The 21,386-nt window shown below is 41.0% G+C and overlaps 3 protein-coding genes across 9 annotated transcripts in view; 2 read left to right on the top strand and 1 right to left on the bottom strand.

Annotated features, from left to right (window-relative positions):
• The window catches only part of MRPL48 (mitochondrial ribosomal protein L48), a 68,982-nt gene extending 67,034 nt beyond the window's left edge, over positions 1 to 1,948 (top strand). For 2 of the 3 annotated variants that reach the window (XM_059410401.1, XM_059410395.1), the window contains exons 7-8: positions 419 to 508; positions 1,670 to 1,948. In XM_059410401.1, coding sequence (XP_059266384.1) covers positions 419 to 508; positions 1,670 to 1,744 — 165 coding nt within the window. In that variant the 3' untranslated portion in view covers positions 1,745 to 1,948. The remainder of the gene's footprint in view (positions 1 to 418; positions 509 to 1,669) is intronic. The other variant, XM_059410410.1, reaches the window with a different exon arrangement.
• An 8,649-nt stretch (positions 1,949 to 10,597) lies between these two features.
• Positions 10,598 to 13,491, bottom strand: LOC132011905 (cytochrome c oxidase assembly factor 4 homolog, mitochondrial). Of its 2 annotated transcripts, none has more exons than XM_059391218.1 (2): positions 13,337 to 13,491; positions 10,598 to 11,435 (listed from the first exon to the last, which is right to left on the bottom strand). In XM_059391218.1, the coding sequence occupies exon 2, from the start codon at positions 11,421 to 11,423 to the stop codon at positions 11,094 to 11,096; it is 330 nt and encodes a 109-aa protein (XP_059247201.1). In that variant the 5' UTR covers positions 11,424 to 11,435; positions 13,337 to 13,491; the 3' UTR covers positions 10,598 to 11,093. The 2 variants fall into 2 exon arrangements, with proteins under 2 accessions (XP_059247201.1, XP_059247208.1); XM_059391225.1 differs by lacking the exon at positions 13,337 to 13,491 and adding an exon at positions 13,223 to 13,298.
• Positions 13,492 to 13,582: 91 nt separating this feature from the next.
• Positions 13,583 to 21,386, top strand: part of PAAF1 (proteasomal ATPase associated factor 1) — a 43,969-nt gene continuing 36,165 nt past the window's right edge. For 3 of the 4 annotated variants that reach the window (XM_059410422.1, XM_059410447.1, XM_059410437.1), the window contains exons 1-3: positions 13,583 to 13,649; positions 15,619 to 15,659; positions 16,780 to 16,883. In XM_059410422.1, coding sequence (XP_059266405.1) covers positions 13,603 to 13,649; positions 15,619 to 15,659; positions 16,780 to 16,883 — 192 coding nt within the window. In that variant the 5' untranslated portion in view covers positions 13,583 to 13,602. Of the gene's footprint in view, positions 13,683 to 15,618; positions 15,660 to 16,779; positions 16,884 to 21,386 lie in introns of all 4 variants that reach the window. The other variant, XM_059410428.1, reaches the window with a different exon arrangement.

Here is a 21,386-nt window from a genome sequence, read left to right on the forward strand (position 1 = left end):
TGACCCCACCTCCCAAGTTAGGTAGAGATTTCTCTTGTGGGTTCCTGCAGCCCCCTGCATGTCTCTGTACCACACATCTGATTCACCTCTGGATTCTTCACACAGTGTCTGACACCAATCAGGTTTATATGTAAATCTGAGTTGAATCAGAAAATCGTCCTGGACTTGATAACTTCTTAGTCGAGATATGACATCCATTGTCTATAGGGGCAGATATTGGGGCCATGACTATGTCAGCAAGCAGATCCCTTGACTGATGACAAGAGAAATCCTGTAGAGGCTGGGCTCTGAAACCAGCTCTGCGTGTTAACCCTCCACCCACGGGCCCTGTAGCTGCTGAAGCTGATATTTGAGCCCATGCCATGTCTGCCAGTCACCTGGCTTTCACTACCGTCTCTCATCTCCTTTCCTTTTGCAGATCAGCGGTTTGAGTGCTACATTTGCAGAGATTTTCTTGGAAATAATCCAAAGCAATCTTCCCGAAGGAGTGAGATTATCAGTGAAGGAGGTAGGTGCTAGTTTGAGAAGAGGCTCCCTGGTGGCCCACCTGTGCTCAAAATATGGATAAGAGCATCTGGTTTTAGAAACAGGACAGAAATGTGGATAATAAACAAGAAAGCTGTGCAGACCGGTTTTACCGTAATCATTTTACTGGCCCTTCCAGTGCATCAGAGCTGATGCTGAAAGGACCACAGGAGCTGAACTCCGTCACAGTATTCCGATGTTAGGGGTGAGCCCATAATTGTGTATAGAAAGAACATGATTCAAGATTATATACAGTATAACTAGTCAGAACACAAATACGGAAATTATTATTTTTTTTTTTTTAAAGATTTTATTTATTTATTTGACAGAGAGAGATCACAAGTAGGCAGAGAGGCAGGCAGAGAGAGAGAGAGGAGGAAGCAGGCTCCCTGCTGAGCAGAGAGCCCGATGCGGGACTCGATCCCAGGACCCTGAGATCATGACCTGAGCCGAAGGCAGCGGCTTAACCCACTGAGCCACCCAGGCGCCCACAAATACGGAAATTAAAGAGGAGTTTTCTGGATCTTCAAGGCTTGGCTGAGAAACGAATGCCAATCAGAAGGAAAACTGGCATAGAAAACTTGGAAAACATTAGGAACCTCAGCCTAAACACTGAGTATTTGGGTTCATTTGCCAAGCTAAGCATTGTTATGACACAGATCCATCAGGTCATTTTTGACTGATGCCGTCGGCTGTATCCACCTGTCCTTGTTCTAAGCCCATGCTTATCAGTCCTCTTCTTGTTACTTGGGTTTCACACAGATCTGTGTACAGGGGAAAATGCGCTGGTCATACTGACTTAAATATTCCAGTCCCTAGGTCTGTTATTTCTGATCGTAGATGGAGAATTTGGGCATTGTGTCTCTTTAAGTGCTTCTAATGAGATACTCATAGCATTTGACATTCATTCTTTATATGTCTGTCTTCTCTCACTGACTCTAGGTTCTCTTTAGGCAGGGAGGAAGTCCGATTCAGAATCCTTGGTATCGAATACAAGTCTGGTATCTAATACAAGTCTAGTCAAATCTGAATCATTCCCCACAGAGCTGGCTGATGGATTTTTTTTTTTTTTTAATGCTGTGTATATTTGAATAACTGAAAGCTCTGCAGTAATTCCCCCTTATTTTCATTTTCTTCTCCCCAGCACACTGAAGAAGACTTCAAGGGAAGATTCAAAGCTCGGCCAGAGCTGGAAGAACTGTTGGCCAAGTTGAACTAGCTCACTGCAGACTCTCATGTCAGGACTCGTGATATTGAGTGGTCAAAGTTAAGCAGAAGACCCTGACTTTTAGCTATCATAACTACCAGTCCCCATTAGCCAGGAATGCCTCCTCTCTTATAAAGAGGAGTGCTTCCCAACTCTCACCACTTTCCTTTGGGCCAACCTAAGACATTCTCCATCTAATAAAAATCTACAGCTGAAGGGCATGTGTGTATGTGAGAAGTCAGTCCATCCTGTGGAATATCTTTTATTTTTATTTTAAGATTTTATTTTTAAGTAATCTCTACACCCGTTGTGGGGCTTGAACTCACAACTCCGAGATCAAGAGTTATATTCCACCAATTGAGCCAGCCAGGCGCCCCTGTGGAGTATCTTTAAGGGATTATATTTTCTCTTTAGCACGGAAGCATGTTTCCCTTCACTATTTCCCCAGTTAGAGTGATCTCATCCTTTCAAGCAATCTGGCATTGAATCTTTTAGTGAAACAGAGGATCATAACATAAGTAAACTCCCTATGGATAGAAGGCATAGGGTTGGAGATTTTGGCTCTGTATATGAAAAAAACCTCTCCAGATAGAATCAGGGTCTGGCGGTAGTGAAAAAATACCACTTTGTGGGTAGTGAGTGACTCGTCATTCAGGGAGATGTTACATAACTGCTAATTAAGGTTACCTGGAATGAGTTTACACAAAGAATTAAGGTTGATCTTGGTCAGAAGTCAGAAAACTCCTGCTGGTAAGCCAAGTCCCACTAACTGCCTCTTTTTTTAAAAGTAATCTACTGGAGTGAAATTCACAAACCACAAAAGTAACCATTTTAAAGCAGACAATTCGGTGGTATTTAATACATTCACAATGTTATACAACTACCACCTATATTTAGTTCTAAAGCTCTGTTGCCTGTGTATTGGAACAGGGCCATGGTCGTTCACTTACATATGGTGTAGGGCTGCTTTCACACTGGCAGAATAGTTGTGACACAGACTGTAAAAGCAAAACATTCATCATGCGTCCTTTCTAAAAATAGTTTGTCAAACCCTGATCTAAGTCACTGGTTCTCAAACTAAGTGTGCATCCAAATCACCACCTGGGGGGCTTTTTAAACACAAATTTTTGGACTCCACCCTTATTTTTTCTGATTCAGTAAATCCTGAGTGAGGGCATAGAATTTGCGTTTCTTACACATTCCCAGGTGATGCTAATGCTCATGCAACTGGTCCAAGGATACCTCTTTGAGAACCACTAGTCTAAGTGACCTCTGATATTTTTCCTATTTTGGGTATTAGTAAGTTCATACTTTTGTACATAATAGCAATCATTTATTGAGCTAGACTCTGTGCAAGGTACTACATGAGCTCTAATCCTTACACCAGTCTTTTAGGGTGTATATATGCGTGTGCACGTGAATGGGTATTGGTGTGTGTGAAAAGGCTATGTATGAGTATGTGTATCTCAGTATGTATCTCACACATACGGAGCTCTCATTATGCTATGTACTTTATAAAAATTGACGTTGATGGTATTGTCCCAGTTTTACAGATGAAAAAACTGAGGTCTGGAGATAGAAAGTAACTTCATTCTCCTGAAGAGTCACATAACTAATAAGTGACAGATCTTTCTCTCCTGTACTCCACTGCTGCTGTGGGGTACCCCTACGCTGAGGTCTGTGGGAGCCCAGAGCATTCTTAGCATTGCATGTACTTTTCTAAAACTCAACAGTTGCAGTTCTGAAGTTATTTTGGTTTCTTTGCGTTGGTCTCTAAAGGCAACAATAGGACACTCAGATTTCCTTCTAAGGTATAACACTAAGGGAGAGCTGTCAAAATAGCAGTTACCTTAAGTTAAAATGCTTCTCTGAATTGACACTGAAGGTTCAGCAGGCCACTGCTTTCAAGTGAAGCCCAGTGGGAGGTTGGGCAAAATTTTTCAGGTCAGAACTGGTATTTTGGTTGTAGAATTACTCATTGCTGAGTCTCTTTTAGGGAAGATAAAAGAGAAGTTGCTAATGGATGAGTGTAATTTGGGGAGATGTATAGAGACAGGAAGATCAAGATGAATAAACAGATGTATACAAATACTTACACATGGTCCCCATGTCCTGAGGACTCTATTTAGAACCTGGAAAATTGCATTCTTTTTGTTTCTGACTTTTCCTTGTTAGTTATTTGTGCAAGCAGGACACAGGGTTTAATAAACTGACAAGACACTAGAGCTGAAGAACATTAGGACCCAGCTAGCCTAACCCTCTCCTTTAGCAGGTATAGGTTAGGGACCCAGGAAAGGGTGCTTTTACCCAAGGTCACAGCACACCTCACAGGCATGCCTTGGAACAGGATTCAGATCTCTTGATTCCCAGTCCATCCCTTTCCATTACATCACTGAGGGATGAGTCAGATTTTTCTCTTGAATAGGAGGCAACTGGATTCCCTCACCTTGGAGCTCTCCTGTCACTGACCTAGTTGATGATTTATCCTCTCACCAGAGTCAAAGAGCTTTTGTTACTCCTTAGTCTGCCCTGAGATAAATGGAAATTGCTTCTAATGCCTTATCCTGTCAAGAAGGATGGGAGGTATTCTGATTATTAGAACCTCAGAGTTACAAAACAATCATGAGCTTCATCGGATTCTCTCCAGTGAGGTCCAGAAGGAAATGGACTTTCCTAGAATCACATGGCAGTGAAGTCAAATGGAGTGTAAGTTTCTTGCACAAGGTTGAAAATAACTTTCCCACCCTCCCTGAGACAACTTATTATAAAGGAAAGAGTCAGAGAAACCTAGGCTATTCCTATTTTCTATACTTAACTATTCTTAGGGACTCATGTGAATTATTTTAACCTCATAAACCTCAGTTTTCTGATCTGTAAAATGGGAATACTCCCTTTTTTAGGAATTTGAGATGGAGATAATATATACAAATGGGCTAGCAAGTGCTCAGTAAATATTGGATTATTTTCCCTTCCAAACTTCTTCAGCACACTTCTTAAAAAGTTTTTTTTAAATTGAGATATAATTTATATTTATGATGAAACAACAGATCTTAAGTGTATAATGATCAGTTTTTAAAATGCTTGGGTCCTGATGGGTCAGTTAAGTGTCCAACTCTTTTTTTTTTTTTTTAAGATTTTATTTATTTATTTGACAGAGAGAGAGATCACAAGCAGGCAGAAGCAGGCTCCCCACTGAGCAGACAGCCCAATGCAGGGCTTGATCCCAGGACCCTGAGATCATGACCTGAGCTGAAGGCAGAGGCTTAACCCACTGAGCCACCCAGGTGCCCCTTAAGTGTCCAGCCCTTTTTTAAAAAAAGATTTTATTTATTTATTTGACAGAGGGAGAAGCAGGCTTCCCAGAAGCAGGGGGACCCTGGGACCATTACCTGAGCCTAAGGCAGACGCTTAACTTACTGATCCACCTAGGTGTCCCAGGTGTCCAACTCTTAATTTCAGCTCAGGTCATGATCTCAGGGTTCTGGGATTGAGCCCTCCATGTGCTTGTCCCTCTCCCTCTGCTTCCCATCCCAACCCCTTAAAATAAATAAATAAATAAAATCTTTTAAAAAAATGCAGTCACCCATGAAACCTATACTTCTATCAAGATTACACTTTCATAACGCCAGAAAGTTCCTTTACTTTCTTTGAGTCCTTCTTCTCCAGAAGCAATCATTAATCTCATTTTTGGTGAAGTTTTGCCTTTCTAGAAGTGCATATAAGTATCATACAGTATATGCCCTTTTGTGACTGACTTCATTTACCCTGTTTTATCCATGTTGTTGTGTCTATCACTAGTTCATTCCTTCAGCATACTTTTAGTTTTGAATGTTCCTTTGAATGTGCCTAGAATCTCTGTGATAACATGAGGGGTAGGCAGGAGGGACAAGAGGGAAGGTCAGTGGATTGGGATTTAGAACAGCTGGGTGCTAGGTTTGGCTCCATCAGTATACAACCTTTGGGATAATCTGTTTTTGGTCTTCATTTTTCTCATCTGTAAAAAGATGAGATCACTGGCCTAAGAGGGAAGCAGACTTTTCCAAGGTTAGCCAGTGCCAGCCAGGGATTGCTCCAGTTCACTCAATTTCTGGTTTAGTGCACGTTACTGAGATTTTGAGAACTGACATTTTGTGTAGATCATTAGCTTCCAGGAAGATTGAATGGGGTTGAATTGGCAGTCTTCCTAGTTAAGGCCAACAGTTTCCTCAGCTTCATGTTTTAGTTCCCTTCCTCTGGCTAAGGATGCCTTCTTCTGCCACCACCACAGAAGGCTGGAATTTGCCAGCTGTGGACTCTAAAAGGGTAGGTTTACGTAAGGAAGGAAAGCTCTCTGTGCAAGCCTTGGTTGGGTCTAGAACTAGACCTGCCGGAAAGGCACTGAAGACAAGTGGCCAAAGTGTCTTGCGCTAGTTTAATGTGTACTTTGACCTCTTTGTGTCATTTATGTCTTCAAATATGTGATCTCCCTGGAGAGTCTGAAATGATTCATTGAGTTCTTATAAATCCCCCCAGAATAACTTTCATTCCTAGTCATTTCAGGTTTAGGTCACCATTTAGACAGAATGCCCAGGCTCTGAAAGATGCCCAAGCTCCAAAGAATGAAAACTCTTCAGAAGATTGCTGCTAAAGGAGGAAAGAATTCCTCCCACTTCTGCCTGCTGTAAGTCCCTGCTGGAGCAGAGAGCCCTATCATTCTATACAGTGGGAAGCATAAGGTTTCAACCTGAACTGGCTCCAGTTCTCTTTGGATTTCTAGTCAGCAGCTCAAGGACTTAGCCTGGAAATTTTACCTGAGGGAGGGAGATTGGGAAGCATCTCTTATTACTCACCTAGTAAAACACATTACCATGCAACTTTGTACTGAGCACAGGCCAAGTCCCCAGCCAAGGACCTTGCAGGGAATGGCCAACTCATGAGCCACAGCGACACCCAGCCAAGTCTCTCCACTCATCCCTGGCACCAAGCCTCTGTACAGAGGTAGGTATAGATTGTTCTGGACAAGCATGGACCACCTTAAATTACAGCTCCATGGCTGTAGGCTCCAGAGCTGAAAGACTAAAATAACATGCCAATCTAGAACACTGTGGGCAAGGTGCACTGGTTAACCTCCTTTTTGTAAAACACTAAAAAAGCCAGCCAAACAAACAAATCCATAATATTTACATAGTAAATAGTTACTTACTATTTGTTAAGCATCATACCAGGCAGTGGAAGATCAGGAGAGCACAGAACAGAACAGTATAGACCTAAGAATAAGACACACTTGAAAGTCTAGCCCCGGGCGCCTGGGTGGCTCAGTGGTTAAGCTGCTGCCTTTGGCTCAGGTCATGATCTCAGGGTCCTGGGATTGAGTCCCACATCGGGCTCTCTGCTCAGCAGGGAGCCTGCTTCCTCCTCTCTCTCTGCCTGCCTCTCTGCCTACTTGTGATTTCTCTCTGTCAAATAAATAAATAAAATCTTAAAAAAAAAAAAGGTAAATTAAAAAAAAAAAAAGAAAGAAAGTCTAGCCCCTAATCTAACCTTTATTTCCTCTTCTGTGAAGGGGAGTTAATGGGGTTACTGAGAAAATGTAACTCAGGAGAGCACCTAGCACACAATTAACATCTAGTGAATGCTTACTATGTACCAGACACTTCCTAAGCTCTTTACCAAAATTAATTTTTTCAACAAGTCTATGAGGAAGGTCTACATTTATTAGTTTTAAGGCCTATGAGGAAGGTTTTACATGCATTTTTCAGAAGAAAAAATAGATCCTGAGATGTTAAGTAATTTGCCCCAAACCACACAGCTAGTAAGTGGCATAGTGGGATTTGAAAGCAGTGTGTCCTAGAGATTGAGAGCAAACTTTGGAACCAAACAGCCTGAGTTAAATACTTCATAAATATTGTATGACAGTATTTATTACATATATACATTATAAATATAATAGTTTTAATAGTTCAAAAATGCTAATAATTTTTATTTGCTATTTATATTATTATCCCTCATTTAATTCTCTGTGCCAAGAAAATAATAATTCTCTATTATGCCTATTTAATAGGCATAATAGAGAATTTCCTCATTTACTTGAGGAAACAGATTTGAGTGGCAACAAAGCCCGCTTCGCCCAAATACATTCTGTGACCCACCCAGTGTTAGCTCTGTGTTAGAGGTGGAGTCTTATAAAACTTGCACTTAGCTGGTTTGTAAGCTAGTCTGCTAGTGAGTCCTGTCCTTCCTCTACTAGAATCCCACCCGCCCTCCCCACAGACAGTTATTTCTATTTTAATTACATAAATTAATATGTAGATACATTTCTCTTGTAAAAGATTTGAATATATTGGGGCGCCTGGGTGGCTCAGTGGGTTAAAGCCTCTGCCTTCGGCTCAGGTCATGATACCAGAGTCCTGGGATCGAGCCCCGCATCAGGCTCTCTGCTCAGCAGGGAGCCTGCTTCCTCGTCTCTCTCTGCCTGCCTCTCTGCCAACTTGTGCTGTCAAATAAATAAATAAAATCTTTTAAAAAAATTTGAATATATAAGCAAATATAGTCCTTACTGATGGGAGTTTTGCATGGTGAACATTTATTCACTATATAAACAATGTTGCAGTGAACATAACAGTATATACATCTTATAAAAATATATTCAAGAGGGTTCCTAAAAGAATTGCTGTTGAAATATATATTTTTAAGTTTTTAAGTAATCTCTAAAGTCAACATGGGGCTCAAATTCATGACCCCAAGATCAAGAGTTGCATACTCCTCTGACAAAGCCAGCCAGTAAATATATAAATGTTTAAAATATTTACAGATCCTGGGGCACCTGGGTGGCTCAGTCAGTTAAGTGACCAACTCTTGATTTCAGCTCAGGTCATGACCTCAGGGTCATGAGATCAAACCCCACATGGGGCTCCACGGTGAGAGGAATCCGCTTTTCCTTCTCCCTCTACCCCTACCCCCATGCACGTGCGCACATTCTCTCTCTCAAATAAATCTTTAAAAAAAGATAAAATATTTATAGATCCCATCAAACTGTCCTCCAGTAGCTTTATTAACTTACTATCCCTTCAGTGTGATTGTGCCTGTTCTTCATCCCCACCAATACTGGCTGTTATAAATACTTTTGATTTTTGTTAATAGAAATAGCTAATACTACTTCATTTAACTTTGCTCAGTTTTTAATTGGGCTGTTTGCTTCTTACTGATTTCTAGGTATTTTTATTTATTTATTTATTTATTTATTTATTTATTTATTTTAAAGAGAGAAAGCTGGGGGGCGGGGGCACAATGGGGAGAGGCAGAGAGGGAGAGAATCTTCACGGAGCCCTACACAGCTTGATCTCAGGACCTTGAGATCATGATCTGAGCTAAAATCAAGAGTTGAATCCTTAACTGACTGAGCCACCCAGGCACCACTTATTTCTAGGTACTTTTTACTTATTGTAGATGGTACACCTTTCTGTTACATATGTTACAAAGAGGTAATGTTTCCTTCATCACTTAAGGTTCAACTCAACTAACTCCCTTTGAAATTCTTCCTGACAGCTCCAGTCCACACTGTTCTGATGACCCACAGCACTGAGCAGACAGGGCCCCACAGAGTCTTTACTGATTACTAATTGGGATTTTACTGTTCTTTAAACTGGTATTCCTCTCATCTTCTCCCCTCTTTTCTCTTTCTCTCCTCCCCAGTCACCAATGCAAAGACTCAAAGTAGTTTTAGGGCTTACTATACTTCAAATTTGCACTTTTAATACATAGATGCTCAAGAAATGTTACCAATGGGTGGCTCCGATCATTAAGTGTCTGCCTTCGACTCAGGTAATGATCTCAGGGTCCTGGGATTAAGCCCCACATCACGTTCCCCTGCTCAGCGGGGAGTCTGTTTCTCCCTTTCCTTCAATTGCTCCCCCTGCTTATGTTCTTGCCATCAAATAAATAAAATTTTAAAAAAAGTTACTGATAATGATGAGAGCATACACCCCTTTACATTCTAGCTTCCATGGCAGGAGTTACTCTTCCACCTTCTTTTCCACTCCCAAATGCCTCCCAGGACTAGACAGAAAACAGAATGCACAATGTAGTTCCATAGAAGAAAAATGAGAAGCAATGGCAACTGTTATTAACTGGAGAATACAACCCTCTCAAAGAGGAATCATTACTCAATTCCAGCAAATTGTCAAGTGGGAATATAAGCTCCATGATGATAGCTTCTCCATTTTTTAAGAGCTGAAAATCTGTATTTTATGTTAAATGTGCCTTTTATTTATTTACTTTTTTATGGCATAAAGGGGATTCAGCCACTTAAAAAAAAAAAGATCTTATTTATTTGACAGAGAGAGTGCACAAGTAGGCACAGTGGCAGGGAGAGGGAGAAGCAGGCTCCCTGCTGAGTAGAGAGCCCGATGTGGGGAATGATGCCAGACTCCATCATGACCTGAGCCAAAGGCAAACGCTCAACTGACCGAGCCACCCAGGTGTCTGTTAAAAGTGCCTTTTAAAGATTTTTTTTTTAAATTTATTTGACAGAGAGAGATCACAAGTAGGCAGAGAGGCAGGCAGAGAGAGAGAGAGAGAGGAGGAAGCAGGCTATCTGCTGAGCAGAGAGCCTGATGCGGGACTCGATCCCAGGACCCTGAGATCATGACCTGAGCCAAAGGCAGCGGCTTAACCCACTGAGCCACCCAGGCGCCCCTAAAAGTGTCTTTTAAAATGTCAGGCAACATTGTGTGTTTGTTGGGCTGTGAGCATGTTGAGGTCAGACTCTGCATCTGTCTGGGATATAAGAGGAACTCAGTGTTTATTTTCCCGTATGTTTTCTTCCTTCTACTAGATTAAATGAAATATCCAGATCAACCAAGGAAAGATAAAGGCACTTACATAATGGCTAGTAATTAGTTATTCTAATGTTGTTTTATTTCCACCCTTCAAACCAGACTAAGTAACACGAAGAAAGAGATCCTATTATTCATCCCATCAGATCATATTATTCATTCACACAGTAGCTGGCACAAGGAAAGGTCTTAGAAAAACTTGTTAGTCATGTGTTGAACCAATGATGAATAAATGAAGACCTGACCAGGTAACCAATTTACATTTAGATTGTGAATTTACTTTTCAAATTAAGTGTCCATGTAATCAGTACTTGGCACACTGACCCAAGATGTAGGACAGAAGACCATCCATTAACCCCAATCTTTGTTTTACTTAGCAAATACCAGTCAATATTCAATATTGGTGAAGATGTGTGGTATCTCACCATGAAAATATCACAGCTCTTTACAGCAGTCATGTCCAAACCCATGGCTGCCGAGCTTTCAACGTCAGTCTTAGCTGAAGATAATCCCCGAGTTTTATACTTCTTGGCCCACACTTCTGCTGTTCAGGACTTCTTCCCGGGATCTCTCTGGGAGCTAGTTTCTGCAGGGCCATTCTCTGGGGATAGGTAGTTTGGAGACTCAGTGGTGGGATGGCCTCGCTCTTTCCTCCTCTGCAGCTCCTCCCGCCGCCTTGCCTGCTGTTCACTCATGCAGTCCCTGAAGGCCTGTACCTGCGGCTGACACTGGCGCCAGTCCTGGTGTTGGGCCATGCACTCCTGTACTGCATAATGGGAAGCAGCACAGCCAGAACGGGAGATCAGCCGGTCCAGGGGGTCCTCTTCCTCATCTTCCTTCTTCACCTGTCGGGCCCAGGTATGGCCTTGAGTTGACATCTTTGGGAATCTCTGGAACATCAGTGGAGGCAAGGTTAGAGTAGGGATGTGACTATGAGGTTCCCCTATTATAAATAACACTGACCAAACCTATTTTGGTTTGGTTTAGCCTATTTATGCATTTGTCTCCCATTGGAGACTGTAAGCTTATTTGAGAACAGATATTCGGCCTGATTCATCTTGATGCCATCAGCAATAGGCCTGGCAAGAGAACAGATCTGCAAAATGGTTTGAACTCAATGAAATTACAAGTATATGAGAGTGTTTAGCACAGCACTAAATAAGCTAGAATGGATTCTGCTAATGGAATCTAAAATAGGTGAAATGTCACCTTTTTGGAGCACCTGTCTTGGATCCACCCCCAAAATAATTAATCTCTCTTCTTTTCTCCTATTAGCCTTTTCCTATGGTTGGAAAAGAACATGGTTTAACATTTGGGAGAGCAACCAAATATGGGTAGAGTTTGACATACAGGAGAAATGGAGAGTTCCGTGTGGCTGTAGCGTGCATGGGCCAGGGCAAGAGATGAGTCTGTGAGATGAGAGTGCTTAATGTGAGGTGGATTTGCCCAGACTGTCTTCCTAAGATCATCTGCTTCACAGCACCCAGTAGAAAGTAGCCTACAGAAAGAATCTGAGAAAGGTTTGAAGGGAAATAAACTCAGCCTTTACACACATTTCACCATGACAGGCTTTAAAGGAATTAGTACTCTTTAATGCCTTTCCTGTGTCTCTCTGGTTCATTCAACAAAGGATCATTAAGTATGTATCATGCATGAGGCACTACGCTAGAGGATACAGGAGTGACCAAGACTGACTGAGTTCCTGCCTTAATAGTGTATAATCTATGTAATAAACAGACTACAAGGCAGTGTGTACGGATATCGAAGACTGGGAAAACACTGGAGGAACACCTAATCCAGACATGGCAGGAACAGGCAGGGAAGGCTTCCTGGAGGAAATGATTCCTAAACTGAGACTTGAAGGATAAATAGGAGTTAGCCAGAGATGGGGAGAAGGTCTATTCCCAATCAATGGAAGAGGAGAATCACAGGTTGAGACAGGATTTAACACAGGAAAGGAACTGGAAGTTCTGTATGGCTGAGGAATAGCATAAGAAGAGAACTGTAAAACAAATGAAATTGGCGTTATGAGAAAGTATCTAATCATAGCAAGGTCTTGTTGGCCATAGTAAGCAGTGCGGAAATTACAAAGATTTAAGGACTCCAAAGCCTTACCCAAAAGTCATTTGCTTTGGAGGCAAACCTGAGGAAGGGGTAAATAAGCTTTGAAAAGGGACTAGGATTGGAAACCTAGTTTTGTCACTAACTGGAAGACCTTAAGAAAATCACTTCGTAGTCTCTCTTTAAAAAAGTGTCTATCTCACAGGACTGTCGAAGGCTAAATGAGATAATGCACTTAAGAAGCCTGGCACGTCCATAGAGTTCAATACATGAGTTTTATTACCGTACAGAAAAAGTGCCCTGGATTCTAACCCAAGAGATCCAGATTCGAATACCAGCACCACGTCTTACCACACAATCTTTTTAGCTTCCTCCTTAATAACAGTTAACTCATAGAATTAATGTAAGGACTAATATGATAATGAACGAAAATTGCACGGACAACAGGAATCAGTAAATGTCACGGTATTCTCTCCCCACTACATCCGGCTTCAGTCTTCCCTGGAGTGAAAAAGAGGAAGACCCATGCTTGGAGATCGGGGCAGGCTACACAGTCGGCAGCTGGCCTGGACTGGGAAGGCCTGGGAAAGCAGAGAAATTCAATTGTCCAAGTCACCTGCAGCTACTCTCCGACTTAACGAGAGAACGCATGCGCGCAAGCGGCAGTTACCCTCTGTACCGCTGTGCCCGCTACGCCTCACTGCGCAAAGACGCGGTAGGCAGTGCTCACCGATCAGGTTGGACACGAGAACTCGGACGCGCGTTCTAGCACGTCGACGTCAGTTTTGCAGGCAGTTGGAACTTTTCCGACCCTCAGACCGAAAACCAACCACTCTGGGGAGAGGGGAGGTGGGGAACCTGAGTGCGGAAGTGGGAGGGAGAGGAACCCGCCACATGTATTCATTGGTGGCCTCTCAGTATAGATCCCGCCCCCAGTCCTTGTCGCAGCCCCTTGGCGACCCACTTCCGGCAAAGAGCGGAAGAGGCGGGGTTAAGATGGCGGCGCCTCTGAGGATTCAGAGCGACTGGGCCCAAGCCCTCAGGTGAATGAAGGCCCAGGACCGGGACGGAGGAGGGTAACGCGTGTAGTCTTTGCGTTAAGGAAAGCTGTATCCAGTCCAGGATAGAGATTACCTACATCATTGGCTGAGGGATCACTGGATGTAGCAAACCCACATGATCATTTGTCTTCGTTTTCAGCAGAGCTGTCCTGAGGCAACGTATATGTGCTGTGATCCCAGTATCAGAACTAGGACCAATGAGTTGGAGAAAGACAGGAAAACTGGGAGGCAGGAAGACTCTTGGGCGAGGAGTCAGTCATTTAGCAAGTATTTACTGTTCGTCAGTTATTTGCAAAGGTCCTACGACTCAACCACCTCCACGTTGTCTTTGAGTTTATGATGAAATCTTTGTATCCTCCTAAGACCCCTAGTGCTATGTTAGATAAATTGCACAGTTCTATTCAGGAAACAATGTAACATCCACTATGTCCAGGCTGTGTGCGGGTGGAGTTTAGATGAATAATCTAAATTTAAAGGATGGCTCCTGCCTTTAGGAAGCTGACAGTGTAATTGGGGATGCACAGCAAACCATTCATTTAACATATTTATTGATCGTATACTGTGCAGGTTGTTACTCTGCACCAGGATGAGTACAGCAGTGCCATGAATGGCAACTGTTATTACTAATAGGGGTTTTTCACATTAATCCATGGTAAAGATGAAAACATAGCTTTTTGCAATTAAGAAAATTATGCTTTACTATGTGAGCCAAAATAAAGTACACATTACTTACTACAATAAGTAGTAAAGTAATAAAGATAAGTAATAAAGCAAGGACATTGACATTTACTGAGGACCACCACAAAGTGGTGCCTAGGAGAGAATGCAGGAGAGGAATCAGGAAGTAACTTGTCCAAGATTTTGTAGCCAGTGATAGAGAGTTACTGTCAACCTAAATCTTTCTTTCTTTCTTTTTTTTTTTTTAAGATTTTATGTGTTTATTTGAGAGAGAGAGGATGAGCAGAGGGAGAGGGAGAAGCAGACTCCCCACTGAGCAGGGAGCCCGATGCGGGGTTCTATCCCAGGACCCTGGGTTCATGACCTGAGGCCAAGGCAGACACTTAACCGACTGATGTGCCCCTAAATCTTTCTGTCCTAAAAGTGTAGGTCTGGGTGTGTGGGTGGGGAGGATAGGGTGGCTGGGTTACGGACATTGGGGAGGGTATGTGTTATGGTGAGTACTGTGAATTGTGTAAGACTGATGATTTACCGACCTGTACCCCTGAAGTAAATATGTATGTTAATAAAAAAGTAAAAAAATAAAATTGAAAAGTATAGGTCTTTTTCACTATAACCTAAAAATGTTAGAGTGATGAAATAAAGATTGGGATGATTGGGGCGGTGCATTCTAAAACACATAAAAAGTCAGTGTGAGCTGGTGGAGTGCAGAAATTGCATACTAGTCCCATGTTTCTGTTCCTGCTTTCCAGATAGCTAGGTGACCTTGGACAAGTCACTTTCTGAGCTTCGGTCTTATCTTAACATGGGGATAATAAAAGACATTTTCTTAAATTGTGAGGATTAATGATACTGTTTGCAAAGTGCTTAGCACAGGGCTTAGCTTACAATAATCCCAGTAAATATCTAAATATAAAGTATTTGTGATTTTTCAGAGCTGTGTAACTTATAAATGAATAGTGAACTCCCTGTTGTTGAAGTATTTGAATATTCATTTAACCTATTTTGAAGTATTTGAATAGTCATTTAACCTGTTTTTGAAGTATTTGAATATTTATTTAACCAATAGACATCTATTCATTAAACACTTAATGCATCAATATTTCTTTAATAAATCTTGTTTTATAATAATATAAGCCTGGATGAGATATTAGACTAGTCATACTTAAGTACTATCCAAACTGAAGATTATATGATCTTCTTTCTCCCTTGCACCAGGGGCATCCTTTTCAGCATTTAATGAGCCTAATTAGTCTTTTGTCTCTCTTCATAGGAAGGATGAAGGGGAAGCCTGGCTAAGTTGTCACCCCCCAGGTAATGTCCTTTTGCCCAAATTAATATGCCTTCTTTTAGAGGTAGGGGGATTTACTACCCTTAGAAGAGAGTTAGAAGAGAGCTTCATACTTTCTTTTGGCTCAGACTCCTTGCACAATGCTCCTAATCTTCAAATGTTCTTGACCAGTTTATGTGTAGGATATTTTATTTAGGCCCCATCACCAAAAACAGTGTTCTCCTTAAGCAGATTTTCTAGATTACTGAAGCGTAACTCAATGCTATGTATTATGTGTATATACTGTGGCTAAATGCATGTGTGCATATTGATCTTCATCTTTCATCGTGGAAGAATTATATTTCACAGTCAGTAAAACTGAGTTTGAGATTGCTTTAGTAGGGTTGTTTTTTTTTTTTAAGATTTATTTATTTTGGGGGCGCCTGGGTGGCTCAGTGGGTTAAGCTTCTACCTTCGGCTCAGGTCATGATCTCAGGGTCCTGGGATCAAGCCCCGCATTGGGCTCTCTGCTCAGCAGGGGGCCTGCTTCCTCCTCTCTCTCTGCCTGCCTCTCTGCCTGCTTGTGATCTCTCTCTCTGTCAAATGAATAATGAATAAAATCTTAAAAAAAAAAAAAAAGATTGATTTATTTTTGGTGGGGGGCAGGAGCAGAGGGAGAAGGAAAGAAACTCAAGCAGACGGTGCACTGAGTTCACACCATGGTCCAGGGCTCCATCTTGGGACCCTGAGATCACAACTCTGAGATCATGACCTGAGCCAAAATCAAGAGTTGGGTGCTTAACTGACTGTGCCACCCAGGAACCCCCTGGTAGCTTTCTCACAAATGCCGTAACTTTAAATCTTTGTATCTAATTTTTAGCTCTTGAGCATATTCCTACCAAATTAGGTTCACCCAGACCAGGGGTTTTTTCTTTTCACCTTACTTTATACAAGTACCTTCTTTTCTTTCATGGAGCATATTCCTACCAAATTAGGTTCACCCAGACCAGGGGTTTTTTCTTTTCACCTTACTTTATACAAGTACCTTCTTTTCTTTCATGAACCAATTTCCTGCCATCTATATAGATGCCTGAATTAAATCTTCAAGGAGAACAATGTTAAATTATTATTTTCCTGAGACAACGCTTCTTTTGTGTTATGTAGGAAAACCAACTTTGTATGGCAGCCTAACTTGTCAAGGAATTGGCCAGGATGGCATCCCAGAAGTTACAGCTTCAGAAGGATTTATTGTGAATGAGATAAACAAGGTAGGTTTTTATATCCTCTAAATGACACTGGGTTAATACCCATATATCTACTTTAAATATTTATACTGTAATTTATATATGTTTGTCATCTTTATTTTATTTGTATAGTAATCACAGTTTTTACTGCCTTGGATGTCAAGAGTTGTTTTTTTTTTTCTTTTGTAGTTACATGTGCTTTGAGATACCTTTAGTTGCATACACTTCCCTTATATCAGCGCTGTCTGATAGATGAATTATGTAAGCCACATATGTAATGTAAAATTTTTTTTTTAAGATTTTATTTATTTATTTGAGAGAGAGACAGTGAGAGAGAGCATGAGCAAGGAGAAAGTCAGAGGGAGAAGCAGACTCCCCGTGGAGCTGGGAGCCCGATGCGGGACTCGATCCTGGGACTCCAGGATCATGACCTGAGCCGAAGGCAGTCATCCAACCAACTGAGCCACCCAGGGGTCCCTGTAATGTAAAATTTTTTAAGAGCCACATAAAAAAGGTAAAAAGAGGGACACCTGGGTGGCTCAGCTGTTAAGCGGCTGCCTTCGGCTTAGGTCACAATCCCAGGGTTCTGGGATCAAGCCCTGCATCGGGCTCCCTGCTCGGTGGGAAGCCTGCTTCTCCCTTGCCTGCTCCCACTGCTTATATTCCCTCTCTCACTGTCTCTCTCTCTTTCTCTGTCAAATAAATAAATAAATAAATAATCTTTTTAAAAGTGAAATTATTTTTAATAATATATTTTATTTAATGCAATTAATCTAAAATACTATTTCAACTTATAATTAATATTAAAAAATTATTAGTGAGATACTATACATTCCTTTTTTCTTACTGAGTTTTTGAGACCGTGTGTGTATCTTATATTTACTACACATCCCAATTCAGACTAATTTTTTTTTATTTTTTTTATTTTTTTAAAAGATTTTATTTATTTATTTGACAGAGAGAAATCACAAGTAGATGGAGAGGCAGGCAGAGAGAGAGAGAGGGAAGCAGGCTCTCTGCTCAGCAGAGAGCCCGATGTGGGACTCGATCCTAGGACTCTGAGATCATGACCTGAGCCGAAGGCAGCGGCTTAACCCACTGAGCCACCCAGGCGCCCCCAATTCAGACTAATTTTTTATTGAAAATAAATAAGTAGGGGCACCTGAGTGGCTCAGTGGATTAAGCCGCTGCCTTCGGCTCAGGTCATGATCTCAGGGTCCTGGGATGGAGCCCGGCATCGGGCTCTGCTCAGCAGGGAGCCTGCTTTCCCCTCTCTCTCTGCCTGACTCTCTGCCTACTTGTGATTTCTCTCTCTGTCAAATAAATAAATAAAATCTTTAAAAAAAAGAAAAGAAAAGAAACAAGTAAAGGTATTTAGGTTATATAAATTTAGAGTTGAGAACATAAATTCACATACCCAGGTAGTTCCAGATATATTTTTAAAGTTTTCCAAAACCTGAGGCAAGTATCAGTTTTTAAATTAAACTTTAAATAAAATTTAAAAATGCAGTTTTCATATACACTGGCTGTATTTCAAATGCTCAATTATCTCTTGTGGCCAGTATCTACCATATTGGACAGCATAGCCTTTACAATGTATCTGGCTAGGCCTTGATGAAGACCTACATAAATAGTAGTTTTTCTCATTGTCTTTGAGGTGAGTAGATAGCCAAACAAAGTATTGCAGAACCCATGTTCTGGTGAGATGTGTAATTAAATTTTTTTTAGTTGTGAAATATTTCAGGTATACTGATAAGAATGGATGATACTTTGTTTTTTACATAAGACTTTAAATGTTAATTTATTCCAATTTGTGCAAGTTAATAGGCTATATGTTATTATATATGTTTTGCATTTGTTTTTCAGAAACAGCTATGGCATAGTAGAAACTGTCAGAAGATCTGAGTTCAAGTTTTAGTTAACTCTGACACTAATAATATGATTTTTGGACAAATAACTTAGTTTTCTGAGCCTGTTTCCTCATTTACAAAATGGAGATGTGCTACCTATAGACTGATTAACATGGAGTGAGACTGCATATGAATGAAAACTAAAATCTTACAAAAGTGAGTTGTTGTTCATCATAACAATCCTGTGGGATTGGCATTTTAAATTTCCATTTTGCATATAACCAAACAGACTCAGAGACATTAATTAACCCTAATAATCAAAGCTAATTAGACTGTATACCAGAATTGAAACCAGTTCTATAAACTTCCAGGTATGGACACTACCTTGCAAGCCTACATTTTTCCCAAGTGTTTTGCCCATATCCATCCATAGCTTCAGTGCTGACTTCCTTTCTTCCTTTCACACTTAGGCCCTCATACAGTCCTTATCTCTTCCAACATTATTGCTAATTTCTGTCTTGTACCTGCTGAGTCAGACAGTAAATTCTTATGGTTGAACATTCATTTGTTTTCTAATTGCCATGAGTCACTTTGCTCTTTGATGTTGCTGTATTGTTCTCTTGAACAGTAGATTATGCTTAAATATCTAAACCTGGAGGATAAAAATGTTTGACTTGGAATTTTATCTTAGTGTGGAATGCCCACACTCCTCCTCTAACCCCCCCCACCCTGAATTTTATGTTTTGATATCTCTTGCAGCTTTTCATTACAATATTTTCATTAACAGCATGATTCTCTACTGTTGATATTGGAAGGTAGTTCAACATTTCTCTTCCTCCATAGTTTATTTATGTATTAAAGGTTGATTTGGTCAATTGATAAGCAGGAGAAAACTACTGATTCTTGAAATCTTTCACATAATTAGTCCCAAAGAAATGAAGTCTTCTGAGAACAACCACAATTCTTATAAATGCCTGAACACTAAGTTTTTGGAGTTCTTTGAATCCTTGCTGGTAGGAATATTTAAGCCCGGAGAGTTTAGCTGACACTCTAGTTTTGGGTGTAGGAGGCAATTCCAAATCCAGGTCAACTCTCTTGCAGCTGTGTGGGCTTTCTTATGGGGTTAGAAGCAAAATTCATTTGATGAAAAGACTGCAGGCAGCCACATATGGCTATGCTGGCTAAGAAAGTGCTATTTATACAGACAGATATTCTAATTGCCTTTTTAAAAAAAGATTTTACTTATTTATTTGACAGAGAGATCACAAGTAGGCAGAGAGTTGGGGGGAAGCAGGCTCCCTGCTGGGCAAATCCCAGTCCCCTGTGGGACTTGATCCCAGGACCCTGAGATCATGACCTGAGCTGAAGGCAGAGGCTTATCCCACTGAGCCACCCAGGCACTCCTCTAATTGCCTTTTTAAATGAGTAGAAGACTTATAGTAAGAGCATTTTGATTTTTAGTGATGAGAATGTTACTACTTTGAAATTGTTCTTTCTAAAGAACTGTGAGGACCTGTGTTTGCTATGTATATATTAGTCTTAGAAAGAGTTTTAGAAAATCTTAACTTTGGAAGACATTTTCATTGTTCAGTAGAATTTCCAAAATCTTTGAAGTACTGCTGCAGAAGAGATAACAGGTTGGGGCTGTTTGGCGAGTGTAACTCTACTCACCTCCCTATGGGAGATACACACTTAGGTGGTGGTGTTGGTATTCAGCCATTTAGAGTAAAGGACTCATATTGCAAGAATCCCTGAAGGGTTTACTAAGCCTTTTATAACTCTGCACATGCTACCTTGAAACACCAACATACTTAATCTTAAATGGTTACAAAGGCTGCCTTGTGCAAGTCCTATCATCTGAACCTAACATCTTTTTCTAGATATAATTTGAATGTCACCATTCAACTATGTCACCAGTGTTTTCTTGCTACAGTAGTTGAAAGATATGTTATAATGACTAGCAAAACACATGAGGAATTAATACAGCTGTGGGGTGATGAGCAGTCTATGAACATGGATCAACTGTTGGAATGGGCACTGCAAGCCTGACCAGGGCCTACAGATTGTATAAGTGTACCATAATTTATACCAATTTTCTGTGGTAACTATAGATGTCAGTAGTCTTAACATTTTTTAAGTAGTCTTAACAAGTTCCTGTAGGCAGTAAGTTAGCTTTTAGACTAGTCTTTTAGGTGCTAGACTTAGAGTCTGGTTGGTGATGTTTTCTCCTATCTGTTAATCCTATTCCTTGCCCCACTGCTAACTAAGAGTACTCATATTAGATTTTCTTTGAAAAATTAATGCTCTCATATTAATATCTTACTGTTGGTTTATCTTCTGTGGGAGTTTACTTCTTCTAAAAAGATAAGGGCAGCTAAACAATACCAAATTACATTGCGGCCCTTTGCAGTAAAAGGACTGCTAATCTATAAGGGAGTGGTAGTGTTGTGAGCTGGCAAAGGAGGATTAGAAAGGGTACATTTAAAAAGTTAGAATTTCCAGGGCACCTGGGTAGCTCAGTGGGTTAAGCCTCTGCCTTCGGCTCAGATCATGATCGAAGGGTCCTGGGATCAGGCTACACATCGGGCTCTCTGCTCAGCAGGGAACCTGCTTCCTCCTCTCTCTCTGCCTGCCTTTCTGCCTACTTGTGATCTCTGTCTGTCAAATAAATGAATAA

Source organism: Mustela nigripes, chromosome 1, assembly GCF_022355385.1.
Source record: "Mustela nigripes isolate SB6536 chromosome 1, MUSNIG.SB6536, whole genome shotgun sequence".
Taxonomy (NCBI): Eukaryota; Metazoa; Chordata; class Mammalia; order Carnivora; family Mustelidae; genus Mustela; species Mustela nigripes.

Bases quoted from the DNA above. Each gene is read 5' to 3' on its own strand.
- LOC132011905 (XM_059391218.1), bottom strand. From the start codon at position 11,423: ATGTCAACTCAAGGCCATACCTGGGCCCGACAGGTGAAGAAGGAAGAT.